Genomic DNA, 18,335 nt, shown 5'->3' with positions numbered 1-18,335 from the left:
CAGAAAATGTATACGTACAATGTTGGAAAGATCTAACAACAGCATTAGTTGGATACTAATATAAACCTACTACAAGAAGGTCCATTGAAATGAGTTCAAAAAGCCAAATATCCAATCTTCAATTTGCTCCCAAGTCCAAGGTCAAGCGGGCGGTGTCGGGATAAGCAGGAAGGGTCAGTGGAAGAGGGCAGATCGGTGCCCTGGATGAGGTTGGATCGGGCCTGGTGGAGTTCTTTGGGTAATTTGAAGATTGAAGAGGCTCAGGTCTCACGGGAGTCGTTGATAAATGGAAGCCCCTATCATGTGCCTGTGGAGAATAGAGCCCAGTGTAATTACAGGCTGCCTGCCAGCCTCCTGGCAAACTCTGCTCCCTGAAAAGTGCACTCCACTATGTTTACAGTTGCTTTGACAATTTATAATGGAAAAGTAACACGATTGAGTACAGCTAGTGGTGATAAACTGAAACTGTCAGTTTTGGGGCCTTCTTTTTGGGTGGTTGTGTTGTGGTGCATTTTTCTTTCTCATGCAGATAGACGATGTCATATTAAGTCATGATGTTGTGCAGCGGAGGCATTGGAGTGTCATAGCAGAAAATCCATTTAAAATATCTAAGGTATCTAAGGTTTTAGCATCCTGTCAAGAATCCCACAGGAATATATTTTTGCTATATGTATATACACACCAAAAAATGCAATTCAGGCATAATACATCCTCAGTAAGGGACCATCCCATTACTTTTTAATCAGTGCTAACGCCGGTTATCGTTTTAAATTTAGGAATATAATAGATGGATTTGTGGAAGGAAGAATGATTCATGATTGTACGATACATAAATACATCCATAAAAAATGCAGTGGTCTAAACTGAGCTCTGCTAACAGCTCCTCAAGGCTGGACTGGCCTTATATCCCACAATGCTTAAGAATTGGACGAACAAACCGTACGGGTGGGGTCGGTGTGTGTTGTGGATGGCACAAAGCATGAATGTGCCGCTAATGTCACAGTAGTTTGTTCATTAGTTTATGATGTACGTGGTTTGCATAAGGGACATTTTGGCTTGATGGCGGCCTGATCTGACCCAGTCCACATCGTTCTGATTGGTAATCTTGTAAATTGAATATCTGAGTATAATGGACGTATACTGGTTATGTGTAATGTTACTAAATTACATCACCACAGCTTGTATCTGTTCTCATGTTTTTGTATGTGCGACCCAATACCCTCATCACTAATTATCCTTCTCTCTCTCCTTCTCTCTCCTTCTTTCTCCATTTCTTCTTTTGCCCTCTCTCCCCTCTGTCTGGGTTTTGCGTTGTAGCCAACTGCCTCCCTCATTGCCAGAATGGAGGAATGTGCCTCAGGCCTCAGCTCTGTGTCTGCAAGCCTGGCTCAAAGGGGAAGGCATGCGAACAGAAGACGATGCCCACCCACTCCTTTCCAGCACAGCCTGGGAATGGGCCCACCAATGGACACACGACGGTTCACACCAACGGACACACCAACGGACAAAACGTGGTTCCCCAGCGGCCCATTCCTCAGCAAGCGCTCCCTCAGGGTTATGCCTCTGCCTCGCCACCAGCCAACAACATGGCCCAGATGAGACTGACTGTCAATCAGGCCCCGCATCACCTACGACAGCAGTACATCCAACAGCACATTCAACAGCAGTAAGTAACAGGCTTTTGTTTCTGTATTTTGTCTCGGAAACATCAAGTGAGCTCCACCCTCAGCTCTATCTTCATCTTCATACAGTTACGTACCCCTCACTGACAACCACAGTCTTCAGTACAGTCGTCTACTGTTGACGCCTGATCAAAGTGATCAAAGTAAAGCATGAGGCAGGTTGGATTGATAGATACATGATATGAATACAGAGATGGGAGAGTATGAAAGGGTCACAAAATCGCTTCATCTATAAAAACCTTGGATGCAAAGAAATTCCAGCCAGGAAAGAACAGCCAGTCCAAGTTAGTTAGTTATATACACTACCAGTCAAAAGTTTGGACACACCTTCTCATTCTCTTCTCTTCTCTTCTTAGTCCAAACTTTTGACTGGTAGTGTATAAATCTATATGATTTCAATATTCCTAACTAATTCAATACAAATGAGTACACATTAAAAAATGGCAACAAGCCCAATTATTATTCAGAACTTCTATGAAAGTCTTTGAAACTTCTGTGAAATAATTACGCACCATACTGAGGTTGTGTATCATAGTGAAAAGTGATCCAGAACTTTCTCCTGCTTCTTAACTTAATATAAAACCCTTAATGTAGCAGTGGAATCGCACCAGTGGCTCTTCTGCTTGAAGTCTTAATTGTGCAGAATCCTGGCCCCAGCATGATGCAAATGTTTGGATATCTGAGACCACTATTCCACTATTCCCAGTAAATCCCACCGGCGTCTTTTGCGAGTGTTGTTTGGCTAATTGTCCTTAAATTGAGAAATAAAACCTGGCACAAAGAATCAATCCTCAACAATGTGTGTTCGTAGTATATTGATGGAGTCTCGGAGGCATGGTTTCTGTCAAACACACCCCAAGCTGCTAATGAGGGTTCATCTGATGATAATCACACAGGCGGCGTGTTTAGCACCACGCTGACTGTTTGACACGGAGTTAAATGGTATTGCTGCGAGTCCAATCGCCACACTTCTTCCCCTACGAGCAGAGGGAATATTCTGTGCGATATTCTGTGTGATTTCTTTTTACCGATCCCCCACTGTGAAGCTGTGGTTCGCCTGGCCAGTGCGCTCTCATTATCACCATCCATCAGTGTAATAATAGGTAGAATTTCTCCTGGCAATTCCATAAGTGGAGCTGAAATGCCACTAACTCCTGCTGTGGTTAGCTGTTGGTTTGTTTTGCCTGTCACTGCTGCAGATGACTGGAAAATGTGCAGTTGCACTAGACACAGTAAAAATAGTCTCGACACCTTGTCAGGTCCAATGGGCGAATGCAAACTCTTAGCGTTTCAACTGAATGTTATGGCAGCGTGTTGAAGAAAATGTCCAAAATCACCTGGCAGAGTGCGGTTGATGTTGGCGCGGATCAGACCACATTACGATATTGACGAATGATCTTTCAAATCTTAATGAATACATTTTCTGTGCTTTGTTTTACACGTGCTCCCTGTAAAACGTCAAACGGGTTTTCATGCCAACACAGGCACACGTAATTGCTACCAGATCCGTGTCCTCGAAAGCTGCTCTCAATTTTTGCAGAGGGGATTTATCTCTCGCGTGCAGACCCTATTGGTCGGAGCGAGACAAGTTGTGTCATCTGATAGGAGGATGAAAAATTACAGCAGCGATCTCCAGGAAAGGGACTTTGCATCAGTTTGGTATGCAGAAGCGTCTGAGATAAATGGACAGAGAAGTTGCACGTTTACATCGTCCTCGTGCACAAAGCAGTTCCACTTCAACAGATATCAGATAATATCTCGAGACCTTATTATGCTGTTATGTCTACATAGATTATCCTGTGTAACTGTACAACCTCATATCCTCCTTGCATGTGCTGCAGATCAACCTCTGCATGACACACAGACATTTTTGTTCACACATTTTGGTAAAGTTAGTCCAAGTTAGAAAAATGCGAAATAGGTTGAGAATCAATCAATGCTTTATAATTAAAGTCAAGACCATTGCACCTTTTATACATTCAATACCACGCACCACTACTCCAGAATGAGTAAAAGTAGACTTGGCCATGGATCGCAGGCCCAATAAATTTTGTTAGTGGACTACAGGGACCCAAAAACAACAGAGAATGACGCATTCGGTCTTCCAACCCTTGGTTTCCAATATGTGGCCGCAATATTTTGTTATGTATTTCTTTCTGCGGGTTAAAGTGTAACTCCAGTCTCGTCTATTAATGCTGGAATGCACTGTCACTGCCTGAAGAAGTAAAACAGGTACAAACCAAAGGGGAAAGACAAGTGTGGAGGGTTAAGTGCTTGCTCGTGTCAGTAGTAGGATGAGCAATCTCGCAAGTGCACGGTAACGTTCCCAATAGGTTTGTATATGCTTATAAGTCCAGGTTGTGATGAAGAGTGCTTCTCCGTCATCCCAGTGCGTCTCATAAATCACCGCAGACAGGTTAATGCTATTGTAATGGCTGCCACGACGGTTCAGCTGCAAGGGTCAAACGCTGGAGCTGAAAGTAGAAAGAAAGTAGCTCGATGACAGCGAGCCAGTGCCTCTGGTGACCGACGTGCGTCAGATTGGTGGGGAAAAGGTATGAAAAATTGGAAAATGTGTAAAAGAAAAATGGAACGTTCAGAATAGCGCAACACAATTTTCCAGAGGAAGAAAAAGAACGCATGGTATGTGAAGAAGAGAAGCCCCATTGATTCTGCACAGGTCTCTGCTGCTGTCCGTGGATAACCGGCAGAATATTTAAAGTAACCTGTGTGAGATGTGAAGACTGATCTGAGGGAAATAACCATATAATGTAAGGAAGGCTTGGAATTAGTTGAGCTGGACTGAGATAAAAGCCCAGTTACAATACCTTAAGGTGTTTACTCTTTGGTGAAAGGAGACTGTAGGGTCGAGTATAGATGTAGAGTGTAGAGCCTGACACCTTACCGAAGAAGGAATTGGATTTAAAAAATGCGTAAAGAAATTTGTATTCGTATTCTCTATTTGGATGTAAGAATACAAATTCATTCAGTCAATATCACGCTTTGATCAAGGATGACCTCATCATCGCAGAGATGAGCCAAACCGCTAACTGATCAACCCATTGAACTGTGTCAGGTTCTGATTACTGCAGTTTATGGATTTGCTCTTACGAAACTGCTGGATCTGTCATCTGGTGTTCATTGGGAAGACATTACAATGGTTGTGCTAAATTTACATAAAAAGGTACATATGCGTATTGAAGCACAGTTTTAATAAACAATAAATGTACAAAATATTTCAAATGTACGCAAAGACATTGATTTAAAGTGTGATAAATCAGACAGCTCATAAAATGTGGCCAGTAGCAAAATGACTGGGGAAGAAAGTCTGCCAAACTTTGCGGAGCATTCCCTCTCCAGCAGACTTATTACACCAAATTTGATCCCGATTGAATACATTCCCGAGTGCATTTAAGCCACAAATTGAAAGCAGTTACCTTCTCATGACTGTAGTCGCAGCTTTAAGGCAAACCAGTGTGTAAAGCCAGCCATCCTCCCAAGTCTCACAGCTACTCTGAGCCAAGGCTGGTTGAAGTTCAAAAATTGGGTTTGAGGCGGTTATCAGGGGGTCAAAGGTCAAGGGCCTCAGCCAAAAAAGGAAACGAGCAGCTCTCAAAACCATTTTAACACTTGACAGCACAAACTGTCAAGAATGTCAAGTGCAAAAGCAAAGTATATAATTTCACAAGATGATATGAGATAGTATGCTTGAATTTGATGTTGTGGCCCTGTTTACATTCAACGATCAAATTTCCATCTTCACACTTGAGCCACAATTTCAGGAAATGAAATGAAATCCAGTGTCCTATTTTCCGAAATGTTTGAGGACTCCTGTATGAAAGCCAGCTTGAACAAATCATCTGTATAGTGTGCAGCAATGCTCTCACTCTGCAGTCTGCCCTCGCCGCGCAATATTGTTAATACGAGCGAGGGTTCTGGTGAGGTTCAGCGGGTTCATCACGGTAGACCAGAGTATGTCGGCTCTCGTGGGGAGGAGCACTTGGACGGCTCGAGCGTAGAGGTCGGCGGCGGATCGCAACGGTGGCCAGAGAATTCAGAGCAGCGAAGGCCGAAACTGAACAGATTCATCCCCGCCTAACACACACATACAGTACACACACCTCACTAACTGATCTCTGCTATTTAAGACTAGCAGGCTCTTGTAACCACTCCTTGGACGCTCTCCAAAATCCTCTTCTACTTTCTTTCTTTTTTTAATGGCGCCGTCATTGCCAATGCACGCAGTCGTGCCAGATACTTTGTTGAGACTGGAATGAGATCCTGTGTTTATAGCTTCTCTCTCGCTGTCACCAGTACTCTGTGTCACGGTGCAGATTTTTGGTTCAGACCGAACTTCCACCTTGGTTATTTTCTTCATCTGTAGCTGTAACGTCTTGTGTGTATTGACTGATGCTGGTCTTCCTTAGGGTTTGAGTTTGATAATATGTGATTACATTTGAATCCACTTATTGGAGTTGATCCCTTTGAAATCCATATCAAATCTATGTAGTTTTAGTTTTCACCGAATTTATGTTACAAAAGTTATACCTGACTTGATTTTTAAGAACTAAATCTCAGTCTGACATTAAAAAAAACATAAAATCATGTTTTCCGGATAGATTGCATATTTGTTACGTACCAAAATGACTACTTTATTTGGTAAGAAGTGTAGTAGAGTTGTACAACGGACTAAAACTTTGAATCACTTAACACTTTGATGTTGAAAAACAAAACCAGATTTCTGATTGAGAATCCAGTTTCAGAAGACTTATACCAGATGTAGACACTGTGATGGAACAGAGCCAATGAAGTGACACCTTAGACGGAATGCGGTGGTAAATGGTGTCTTTTTTTGTCCCAAGACATTATATGAGATGAGATGAAACCTTATTGATTCCCGTCAGGAAAGTGTGTCACTGCAATAACAGACGGCAATAGGATTTACCACAAACATTTCATCATCTTTTATATAAATCAGGATTGCAGAGGTCAGACAGCTGCACTTCTCACTTTAATGGATCCCTAAGTGAGAGCACACGCTCAGAGTTGGGAAGCCGTCCACCATTTTGATGCCACTGATGAACCTTTTGAGGCCTTCGGGGCCCTGGAATGAAACTCAAAGGCTGCTGTGCATTCTTTCTGCCTCATTTGTAGCTAATAGTGTTCCAGTAATGACAAATAGGTACATGATGTCCTTCTGTCTCTGGTCACTGAGATGGATGGGTTTTACCCTGAATTATTGGGTTCTGCAGCTTGATTGCGCCCTTTTCTAGAGACCAAGAGATTGATGTCAATATAAATTTCAGGTCTGAATGTCTCTGGTTTCCAGTGCTGACCTTGTTTGTTGGTTATGGTACACAGTTGTGGTTTTGGCAGTGTTACAATGGTTCACTTTAGTCTCTCTTAGCCTCTCTCTAGTGCTGACCTGACCATGGCTGAACTCGGGTAGGGGGGTCACATATGGAGCTTTGCAGATACCAAACTGTAACGTGGCACTTTCCACCGCTTGACCATTTCAGAACACATTAAGAATATGTAAAGTCTGAGATTGGTTTTGTTGTAATTGACTACATAATGTAATGAAAAGAGGAACATTTAAACCATTGATCCTATATAAGGTGCAGTGATCAGCGATGCAGTGTGTAGCCCACATGCTGAGATTACTTATGCTAAATACAATACTGAGGCATCAGAGAAAATAATAGAGTTGCTGGTTTCGGAACCTTCTTGTTAGAATATCTGGAACATCTATATTTTCAGGTGTGGTGATGTAGCTACAGATTTCTATGCATAGTGTTATTAAAGTAGGAGTTTCATTTTTAGGTCAGTTCACGGTCAGACTATCTATCAAATACCAACCCTATATGCTCCCCTTGCCTTCGTCTGCATTTAGATCCCTCCCACACACACATGCACACAAGAAGAGTGTATGTAGCGTACAGCGTGCACATACATGCACTCACACAGGCGTGTTCACACACACACACACACACACACACACACACACACACACACACACACACACACACACACAAACACACACTCTGTTCGCTTCGTGTGCAGCACAAACAAACTCACTAAGAAATCTTATCCTAACAGAATGTCTACAAGCTTTTACCAGTCATATAAACAATAAGAGAATGTCTCCTCCACGCTGATACATGTAAACACATTATTCTATGAAGGAGACTCTCACTTGGCTTGCAAAACAGAAACAGAAATAGCTTTTGAAGACATCGGAGGGTAACGGCGTAGCTATTTACAAGCCTCTGTTTATTTATACTGTGGCAGGGGGCCTATCATATGAAGGGGATGAAAATATGAGTCATTTTTAGATAAATAGCTCTTACTCCCCATTTCTCGCCTGCTTCAGTGTCCCTCCTCTCTTCTCTCCATGCCCTTGTTGAAACCTCATTAAGTTCTGCGATCAAAACACCTACGACTGAATTTTTCCACTATTGGCATGCAAATCCTAATGTTCCTCTAGTGCCACCGTCAGGCCAAAATGCCCATTTATGTTGAAAGGAATGTAAAAACCTGGCCATAGAATTTATCATGCATAGTCTTGCTCCCCAGAGGATGAACCCTTTCCATTTTAAAGTCCTAGTCTTTTGCCTACCAAGCAACAAAACGACCCATCTCTCAACCACTGCACCTTATTCATAGCGACGCAAAGTCTGTGTTTGGACGTTTCCTACTCACTGCACCATATATCCAACAAACTCCGGCCCAGGAATCTTTCCTCTTGCTCCGCATGCCAGGCTGCTGACTTGCCCACCTGTAATCACTCTGTTTGTACTGCTGCTGTTGCTTCAAGCATTTCATAAGCCCACCTCCACCCCAGCATCCACCTGTAACCTGTGATTGTAGGTTCTCCTTAAGGTGGTGGGGGTGGGAGGATTATTATCAGTCCCCAATCTCCTTTGTGCTGAGCTTGGTGGATGCATGCAGGGGGAAGTGACAAGGTCAGAGCAAGACACCAAACAAACCAGCATTCACGCAATTCATTCCTTGCGGCTTAGATGCCAGGACCGGTTATTATTAGTAGTATTACTGTGACCATATTAAATCTGCCTCTCTTTGCCTCCCCAGCTTCTAACATCTAACAAACGGGCGTGATCAAGCGGGCGTGGCCTAAATGAATGGATGCCTTCGATTGCGATTCTGTTAGTTACAGTTTCAAAGTCAAGTGCCACCATCAGTAATTGAAATGACTACAACAGCATGAGTATAATGATACAACAACCATTGCTGATTTCACTCGTGATTTCATACATTGTTAATATGAGAGAATTCCATGAGGTAATATTAGCAAGCTTCCTCTCTGTCTGTTGGTTGGTCTGGTGATTCATGGCCGTTTGGAAGCTGCTTATCCCTTGGATGGTCACAATCCCGAGCGCATTTTTCCTTTGAGTTAGACTCTGGTGTTTAGTCTATAAACAAAGTGGACAGCATATCGTTTGTCTGACCTAATTGAGAAGATAAAAGATATGAATCTGCAACATAGGCCATAGGCATTCACACCTCAATTAGACATCACTTTAATTATTTTAGGATGAAGTGGACGCCTGGTTGTTCTGACCACTAACAGCTGACCAAACGGTGATGAGCAGGGACGGATATACTCGCGCCGACTTATTTTTACTTCAAGCCCTTGCCAGGATTTGTGAGCTCAAACAGATTTACTATTTTCGCTTTGCTCCCGAAAGTAAAACATGATACATTCCCATCTGGCGATATCTCAAGACCATGAAACCGCAGCGTCTCAAACCTTGAATGTTGGTAGTTATTCTCACTGTATTGACACAGAAAGGTTCCCCAGTGTGTCTGGAGCTGCTACTCTGCTTTCCCATTTAGAGCAACACAACTAACAAGTCTCATAGAAACTCATTACCTTCCAATAACCCTGTGGGACCCTGGAGAGTCAGATGGAGCCTTTGTTGTTGACAACTGATCAAAACATCAGTTTCCATACCTGCTTGTTTCTCTACAAATGCGATTTCATGTCGGCAAGCGAAAATGGAAAAGCTCCCCCCTCAAGATTTATATGAAAGACTGCAGAGGAACAAATGTCTCAGCAGTGGCGCTTGTGATGAAGATGTAGTGGCAAGCTTTCACGTTCTTTAATGTTTTCTAGGGGTTTTTGTGTCATTTTTTTCTTTATGTTATACACTTAAAGCACTAAAGTATGCAACCTGCCCCAGGACGTGCAAGCGCCACACAGCTTGATCGTCCAAAACTCTGTGAGCGTCCCATTCTAAGCAGATGGTGTGTGCATTTTAGAACACATTGGGATTCTTAAAGTGTGCTTTTTGTCACCGTTTAAAGTCACTCAAGCACCTAAAAGACAAATAACAAAAGGGGATAGTGAAAAACTGTGTAAAAGTCACATTCAGAAATGTTGCTTTTTTTCCTATAGGTTTCTGTTGTCATACAGTATGTGTTATATAAGAAATCATAATCTGAAAAACAGGATGAAACAGCATGGGAATAAGACGATACTGATGCCTGTTGTCATTCACTCACTGCAGTCCTTATTTCAAATGTGTAGCATCATAGCCTCCTGGGGATTCGTTTGGCTGTGGTGTGTAAGGTCTGCAAGCTAAATCCAGGCTTAACAGACCGGACGCTACAAGTAACACAAGTAGCCCTTCCCAAATCTTCCTGTTCCCTTACCAATGTGATCTTTTTTCCGAGGCACATTTGATATGATTTTAAAACCCTGCGCCTCGACTAATATAAATTGTTCAGGAACAACCAGGGGTCCGACGTAATGAGTAGATGCAACGTGTTGAGTAATTTCAGTATGAAGCGATTTAGCCCATTTAGGAAACACACCGAGGCGACATACCCTGATCAAGAGTCTGTTAGGTCCAGATCTGCTTACTTTGATTTATTGTGTTAAGAAGTTTTGTGCGTGTCAACGTAGTGGCCATGAGCTTTTTAAGAGAACAACAGCCTTTCATTTTCCTCTGTTACATAGGAATTTATTTTAAAAATGTGGTTAAATTAAGTCTGATTATGAAAACATTCCTGTTTTTGAATACATTCCTCGGGATGTTTATGGGTATTTTTACGTCTTGCGTTGGGCCACAACTGAGGTTCACCCAAAGGGTCATATTGTCTTGTAAATGAGGAATGTTCTCATACAGCCTTCACACAAACCAAAGCTCAGACGTTCGTTGATGGGTGGATGCGGTACAGTGCAGTGCTTGGCCTCCGTACAGTATCTGATATATTTCCAATGTGACACCTGAGCAGAAACATTAATTTGATTAAAGTTCATATGTGTGTTACTGTAAAGCCACATTTGTGTGCTAAGGGAGCTGTAAAACATTTTAGGCTGTGTTTTTGATTAAACTTGACGTGAACTTGGTGAGGCACTTCATACTTGATGTGAAATTGACACTTTCCCATGACTTGTAAAACGTGACTCAGTTCCTGTGTACTTTTCATCATTCTTCTGTTATGTAATAACACTTTACTGACGTTATCATGAGAGTTTGAAGCTCACACCTCTGTTTCAGGGGGAGGTTAAAGAGGGGTGAGAGGAAATAGAGGATGATGACTGTGTTCTTGGAGAACCAGAGGAATTTAGATAACACAAGGAAGTGATGTAATTACATAGCAATGTTCACATAGTTCACATAGTTTTTCAGACAGTGATCGGCCATTTTAATGAAAAACATTTCTGACGAAAAGATGACGAACTTTCAAGGTTAAAACCGCAGTGATTCAGAGGAGAGAGACTTGTTTGTGTTCTCCTTGGGTTGAAACTGTGAAAGGGTGTTACACTCTCAGCCATGCCCCCAGCGGTGGTGTGACAGCAGGTGTTTCCCATCAGCTGTTAATAGGAGAAACACCTGGTGTGGCACTAGGACCACAGACCAACACACGTTTTTGGAGACAGGAACAGAACAGAGATGGTGACTGCTTTCAAAAATAGTTTTACATATGATGTTGATATTTGTCTTTACTGGAAGACATTAAGGCCCCATTTACAAAAATATGTTCTCTTTTTCCCCTTCTAGGGTTCGCTCCATCCCAATGCTCCCCGGTCAGAGCCAGCAGTATGTCGTCAAGCCTAAATACTACCACACACACAGCACCCACACTCATGTCCAGCCCCAGCCTGAGAGGCCGATCCCCCTGACAGTGGGACACAGCCCCATCCATGGTGAGTAAATCATCCATCATTTACCTTTAATCTGAATTAATCACAGTGAAACTATGTGGAATTTATTGACCATCTATTGTTTGCGTATAATCATGTGTTCTTGAAAAGCATAAATTGCAAATTGTGTTAACTTTCGTACTTTTATTAAAGATTTCAGTTTTGCTCGATACAGTATAGAAAGCCTTGGCGACACTTATATTGCTTTGCATGGTCATACAGTACCTGCTTTTCAATGCACTGAAATATTCAGCTGCGTTACTGCACCATGACAACATACCAACGGCTGCCTGGAAGCTAGGAAAAACTCATAAAAGTCTACATAACCACAGCATGCTTTCAAAAGAATTGTGATGTAATGTAAAGTATACATTACTCGCCCTCAATATGCTGAAACTTGCAAAAACACCAGTCAATTCCTTTATAGGAGGACAAGGCTGGTTGAATTACACACAGACACTCCTGAAGCCCTTATACTGTATATAGATGGACCAGACAATACAGTATATTTCATTTAGGTTTGGATAACAAGTTCTTATCAAATTATATCTGCAAGCCACAGTATGATTTTTAACCTTATTCTGTTCTCCTTGGGAATGTTAATGATGGTTTCACAAATTATATATGCTGACCCTGAGACAAACAACATCTAAGTACATGTTGGTCATGTGTGTGGTAATCGGTAGGTGATGGTTTTTAAATATGTGAATGTTGGGGAGTATAGTTAGAAAGTGAAGCCAACAAGAACAAGGTCATTTACAAAAGATCAATAAAAACACGTTGGTGTTGAGGAGTTATATGTCCTGTGGAGCATTTTCACTTTTACTATAGTATTTTAGACTTTTCCAATTAGATTAAACCATTCTTTACTTTGTCAATGGCTATGATAAAAAGGCTGTTAATTGTTCCCCACAGGCATACAAATACACACAGTCATTGCAACACACAACAGGCTGCATCCGCTCTGTAACACTGCAAAGGGTATGGAGGGAAAGTGGAGCTTGAAGTTGGGCAGTAACAGAATTTAGTTGAAATTGCAGCAGCAGCAGTAATGGCATAAAGACTTAAGCATTACCTGCTGCTCACGGCTGTCGAAAATGAATTATTAGTCTCATTTTCTGAGGGCAATTTCAGACAAAGGCAGCGAGTGTGAGAGGCAGAATGGAAGAGACGGAATTAAATAACTATGTCATCCGGGAGGAGAACCCCTCAATTTGCTAGAACAACAAGTGCCTCCAATGGATATGAATGGCGGCGCAGCTGTCGAGAGCGGAGGAGCTGAATACCTCTTATCTAGCCCCCATTGAAGTCCCATAGCCACTCAAAAGCCATGGAAAAGAAGACGTATTATCATCTATATTATCCCACTTTAGTTTATATTATCCCCTATATTATTTATCCCACGTGGAACAAGGAGGTTAAATTGCTGCTGATACACAAAACCAAGAGTAGTCCACTGCCAGTGCCCAAGAGGCTGACTGGGCTGGAGGCTTTCTATTTATTACCTCGGTGCTCTTTATGTGTATTTATAGACACACAACTAATATGCCATATTTACTCACACTCTCTGCTGTAAACTGCTCATCGTGCCATCACTGGTTCAATTTGCTCCAGGCTTTCGCACTTTTATGAGGCCAGTTTTTATTTCTGAGCCAAAATCATTTCACAATAAAAAATAGATTGTTTGAACCAAGTCTGGTGGTCTGTCAAACCCACTTAGATCTGACAGATCGTGTGTAGATCACGCAACAGCCTTAGAACTACCAGCTGTTAAGTTTTCAAATTCGAATTCCAAGACCTTATTCTGATGTCAGACTTCCCGTCTATGAACGTCATTATTATTCAAAGCGTTTGTTGTGTTCAGTGTGAGACAGACTTGCCGATGTTAACTTTGCAGCGCTACAGTCTCAAGCACACTCAAACCTTGGCTACTGTGACTCTAGAACTACTTTCAAAGGAACACAGTTCAGTTTAATTTCAGCTAGCAGTTTGTAAAGTCAGGAGACATTGCGAGACATCAAAGGTAGAGAGGGAAGAGGGACAATTGGACATGTGTAGAGAGGACGGAGAGCATAATTTACAAACCCTGTTCATATTCACTAAGTTTATAGGAACGCATTAGAGAGAGATGTAGAGATTGCTGCCAAATACAGGTCTAGCAAAGCTGTGTCTCATTTTAGCCATGCCTCTTTTAAAGGATGTGGTTTATCATGATGTGGCCCTGAGACAACTGAAGGGTTGTCTGCTGAACCTGTACTCCCATCCCCAAATGGAACAAGTCAACAAGTCAAGTTTAATATCAGATACCTGTCTCAAAGGATTCTACAGGCCCACACATCAATGGTTCCCCACCCAAGAGCTCAAGAAGACGAGGAGAGACTCAGTATGTAAAGGGGAAAACAGATGGAGAGGCAGTTCAGAGAGAGAGCCCCTCTCCTTGGAACAGGCAGGTGTGCAATAGGAACCATAGGTGTCTTAAGCTTAGAACTCGTAGGAATAACTTGAATCCACAAAGATCCAGCCAATCTAAGCTCATAACTAGAGTGCAAGAATCAAATGAAATGTGCACAGGTGGGTGTACCGTCCTCCCGTTATTCCCTGTCCAAGGTTAGCAGAGTGTGGGAGGGCCAGTGGACTGGTGGGGGGGCTACATCAGCTTCACATAGACCGAAACGAAATGGTGAATTTTGCGATAGCGTGGAGCAAAAATGAGGGCCTCCTAAATTAGCACAAAGAAAGCGATGTTCCTTGGGTGCTTTTAGAGGCGCGTTTGCGATGGGCCAGATCTGTGGCCCAGTGGTAATAGTTTGGTGTTGAAATGTGGAATGTGGAACGTAGCCTATACTTGCTGGATCTTTGCTCTGGTCCCCCTGTGGCGCACCTCAACCCGTTTGTCACTGAAGTAAAGGAGAAAGGATAGAAAAGAGACGAAAGAAGGGACTGAGAAATGATCAAATGAAATTATGAGAGCTACGAACTAATTGTTATATCTTTATTATTGTACTGTCTGTGCTCAGCGTGTGCCAGTGCATCAAGGTCCCAGGGTTGAAGGCGGCACCTGGGTATTCAATTGCAACCTAGCGTCAATGTTTCATTGGCAGGTTTCTTTGCAGGACACCGTTTGACTCTCAGGCCACTGCAACAATCCTTTCAGCCACATCAAAGCTGAGTAACATATCTGCGTGTTGGAGCAGGAGGGTGTGTGCGTGTCTGTCTGTGACAAGGGTTGGACCAAACAAAATGCACCAAGGCCAGTGACAAATATGTGGTACCACTGTCTACTTCGCCCCATGCAACGCCCTAAATTAATGGGAATACCACCGTTGGTTTTCACCCAGCACGCAGTCAGCGCTACACTTTGTGAAAGTAGCAGACGTGTTTGCTCTCCTAAAACAGGAAGTCTGCAGGCTTTCTGTCAGCCCCGTCCCAAGCGACAGAAAGCCTGTCAGCAACTGGCTTTGGTGCCACATCTGGGAAAGCCATCGCCTGTCTCTCCTCTGCTTGCCTTCAGCTCTCCCACACTGCCAAAACACCCTTAGACAAATGTTAGGAGTCTTGGCCCAGAGTCGCCATCACCACAAAGACCAAATCAGAATACCATGCTAATCGCTGATGATGTGCAGACAGGAAGGCATGCACAATAATAAAAGCTCTCTGAGTCAGCCATGGCAAAGGGTAGGACAAAGAATTGATCCAGCAATATATTGTGTTACATTCCTGATGCGCTGACACCAATATTGCCATATGTTCCCTTTCTATACGGCCCTGGTACAGTGGTATTATAAGTTATTTTTCTTTTTTACTTCATAAAGTGGCTTCAGAGTGCAAGACAACCTTCTGGTACATATGCATATTTACTGATGAATGGCTTGTTTGCCTGCCATGTTGGTTTTAACACCTTGGCTGCAGGCAAAGTTCTCAAGGTGCAGAAACATTGCAAATTACCCTTAAAATGAGTGAATCTGGACTTCATTTTCTGTATCGCCTCTGATGCATTTGCACTTTTATTCCATTGCATGCTTCATATAGACCTCTGGTGATCCACTGGAATTCACCAGAAAGAAAGAAATTACCCTTCTGGCTTCTGTATGTCTGCCGCCATTCCTCCCTCCTGTGCAGGCTGGATGAATCTCACCCTCGACATTTTTCCTCGTTCGAGCTGATTGATGTCAGCGCCGTGTCAGCGATGCTCTCCCGACTCCGTCTCCATATGCCCGATGCAACCAAAGAAGTCTGCCGAACTACATAATTACAGATGCAAAGAGTAGTAGATGGGGGTGGGAGGGATGGAAGTCTCCAAGGACCCAGGAAGGTTTTATCATGGTGGCGGCCAGGGACGTAGTAGCTTTGACACACCAGAATTGATACGGTTGTGAAAAACATGAAAACAAGTTTCACTTCTAGTTTCCATGTGATACAAACTTAAGACTGCCTGTCAAAGCAAATTTCTCCCCTCCAGTTTGTATTTATGCCACCTGTCAGCAAATAACACTCACTATGGAAAACGGTAAGGGAAAGCCTCTCCTCTCCCGCTCAAAGTGATTGAATTCTATGTGACATTTGCAATGTCAAGGCCTAAACAAGGCAGACTTTTCCTAAGCATTAAGGACTTTAAAATCTCAAGGATATAAATCAGCCGAGACAGAGCCAGACACCTTGACACTGCGTCTTAAATACGGACATTTTGAAAGAAGCGAGCACCCTCACTTTCCCTACCAAGAGTTACTTTGCCACACACTTTTCCTTGTTTATTTCTTTTCAGAAATGATCCTTCCACCAGAGAGAATTGAGAAAACCATGTTTAGACTTGAAATCTTGGATGTCTATATATGGCTCTAACAGAATTCCTGTTTATTGGCACCATCGGTATAACCACCACATCGTATTAGTTCCCTCCCTGTAATTGTTAATTATTGCACCTATTAGTGGATGTTTAGGTAGCCCGGAGGTTCTTATTCGGTGGTTTTTCAGGTTTAGAAAGCATTCCTCTCGCTACTTGGCTTTACTCCATGCCTCTCCACTCTGGTGTGAACGGCTGACAGCCACAGACAAAGCACCGAGCATTGGAGACTGGGGTTTGGACATGACGCGGAGATGCCAAGAACCACCGCGAGGAATTACAGGAAAGAGACATTGAAAGATCAAAACAGGTTTACAATTGAACAACTGGGTGAAGTGGGGAAAAGATAACTTGTAGCGTTGGAGATGTCTCCACAAATTGTTGTGGGTAAAGGGATTGAAGGTGTAGACGGTCAGACTTGTTCGTCATCACGTCTCTCTTCCTCTTCCTGTCTGTCTCTCCCCGTCTGTCCTGAGGGCTGGGTTTCACGGTGAGGGAGGGCAAGAAAACTAGGCGGATGCAGAGACGAGCACATTTGATGAGTTTTTGTCCTACGGTACTTCTAAATGCAGACTTCTTCCTACTTCAAATCTGGACTCTTTTTCTTTATTTGAGGTCCTAACGTTCCTGGGCGCAGTTTGAGGGAAACTTGAGGGGTAAAAAAAAAAAGGAGGAGAGAAAGTAAGAGGAAAACTCAGGAACAAGGAAAGCAGGCACAGAAGCTGAAGGTGCCATGCCTGCTGTTTGTCTGTTTTGGAATAAAACATGCCATGGTGATATGCCAATATCCACCTCTCACAGACTTTTGATGAAGAATTGGAATCCATCCCAGAGTTGTGTTTATTGAGGTCTCGCTTTACCACATTTTTTTCTTTATCCCTGCTCATGTTGCAGAGGCGCCACTGGATTTAGGAGCAGTGCAAGTGGAGGAGAAACGGGAAAGAGAAGGGCAATTGAGAGTGTATAGGTGCAGGGAGAAGACGCATTCTCAAAATCGAAAATTACATAGAACATTTTTGTCATTGTTTGGACAGGAGACACGGCAGTTCTTTGTGACAAGCTCCAACTTGAAAAGTGATTTTTACCTTTACCAATGGATCACAGAATTACTCAACCGCATCTGCTCTCCCTCCCTCTCCTCCTGGTCTGTGCTATGATTTATGTGGCAGTGGGCAACCACACAGGAAGGATCAAGGTGGTCTTTACGCCCACCATCTGCAAAGTTACCTGCATGGGAGGCAGATGTCACAACAACTGTGAGAGGGGCAACACAACCACCATCATCAGTGAGAACGGCCGTGCCACAGACACCCTGACAGCACCTAACTTCAGAGTAGGTAAGTGATCTTCACTTTGGTGGCTCTCTTTCTCTTTGCTTACTTGTCTCTTCCTCATATGTATGAGGGATCTGTCACAGTGTACATGACAACTAGACAGTTCAGTTCTTAGTATTAACCTCTGTGATGGATGCAGCCACTCTCCTTGCATTGATTTTGAGATGTGTATCCCTGAAGATTCATCAAGCAGCAGATGGAGGCCTTGTGGAACTCTCATTGTTCAATTATGAACTTTTGGTTTCCATCCAAGTATTTATATTTGAATTTGGACACATTGAATACAAATGGAAAATATGAAATCA

General features: G+C 42.9%; 1 protein-coding gene across 3 annotated transcripts in view; it reads left to right on the top strand.

The window, feature by feature from the left end:
• ltbp1 (latent transforming growth factor beta binding protein 1) overlaps positions 1-18,335 on the top strand; it is a 78,885-nt gene that overhangs the window by 13,403 nt on the left and 47,147 nt on the right. For all 3 annotated transcript variants that reach the window (XM_076164223.1, XM_076164215.1, XM_076164207.1), the window contains exons 3-5: positions 1,318-1,666; positions 11,714-11,859; positions 17,866-18,033. In XM_076164223.1, the coding sequence (XP_076020338.1) occupies positions 1,318-1,666; positions 11,714-11,859; positions 17,866-18,033 (663 nt within the window). The remainder of the gene's footprint in view (positions 1-1,317; positions 1,667-11,713; positions 11,860-17,865; positions 18,034-18,335) is intronic.

The sequence above is a fragment of the Genypterus blacodes genome, unplaced genomic scaffold (genome assembly GCF_046128005.1).
Source record: "Genypterus blacodes isolate CSIRO-AG114 ecotype Tasmania unplaced genomic scaffold, CSIRO-AGI_Gbla_v1 ptg000012l_1, whole genome shotgun sequence".
Taxonomy (NCBI): Eukaryota; Metazoa; Chordata; class Actinopteri; order Ophidiiformes; family Ophidiidae; genus Genypterus; species Genypterus blacodes.
Note: the sequence above shows the minus strand (reverse complement) of the source record. Positions and strands in the feature narration are given on the sequence as shown.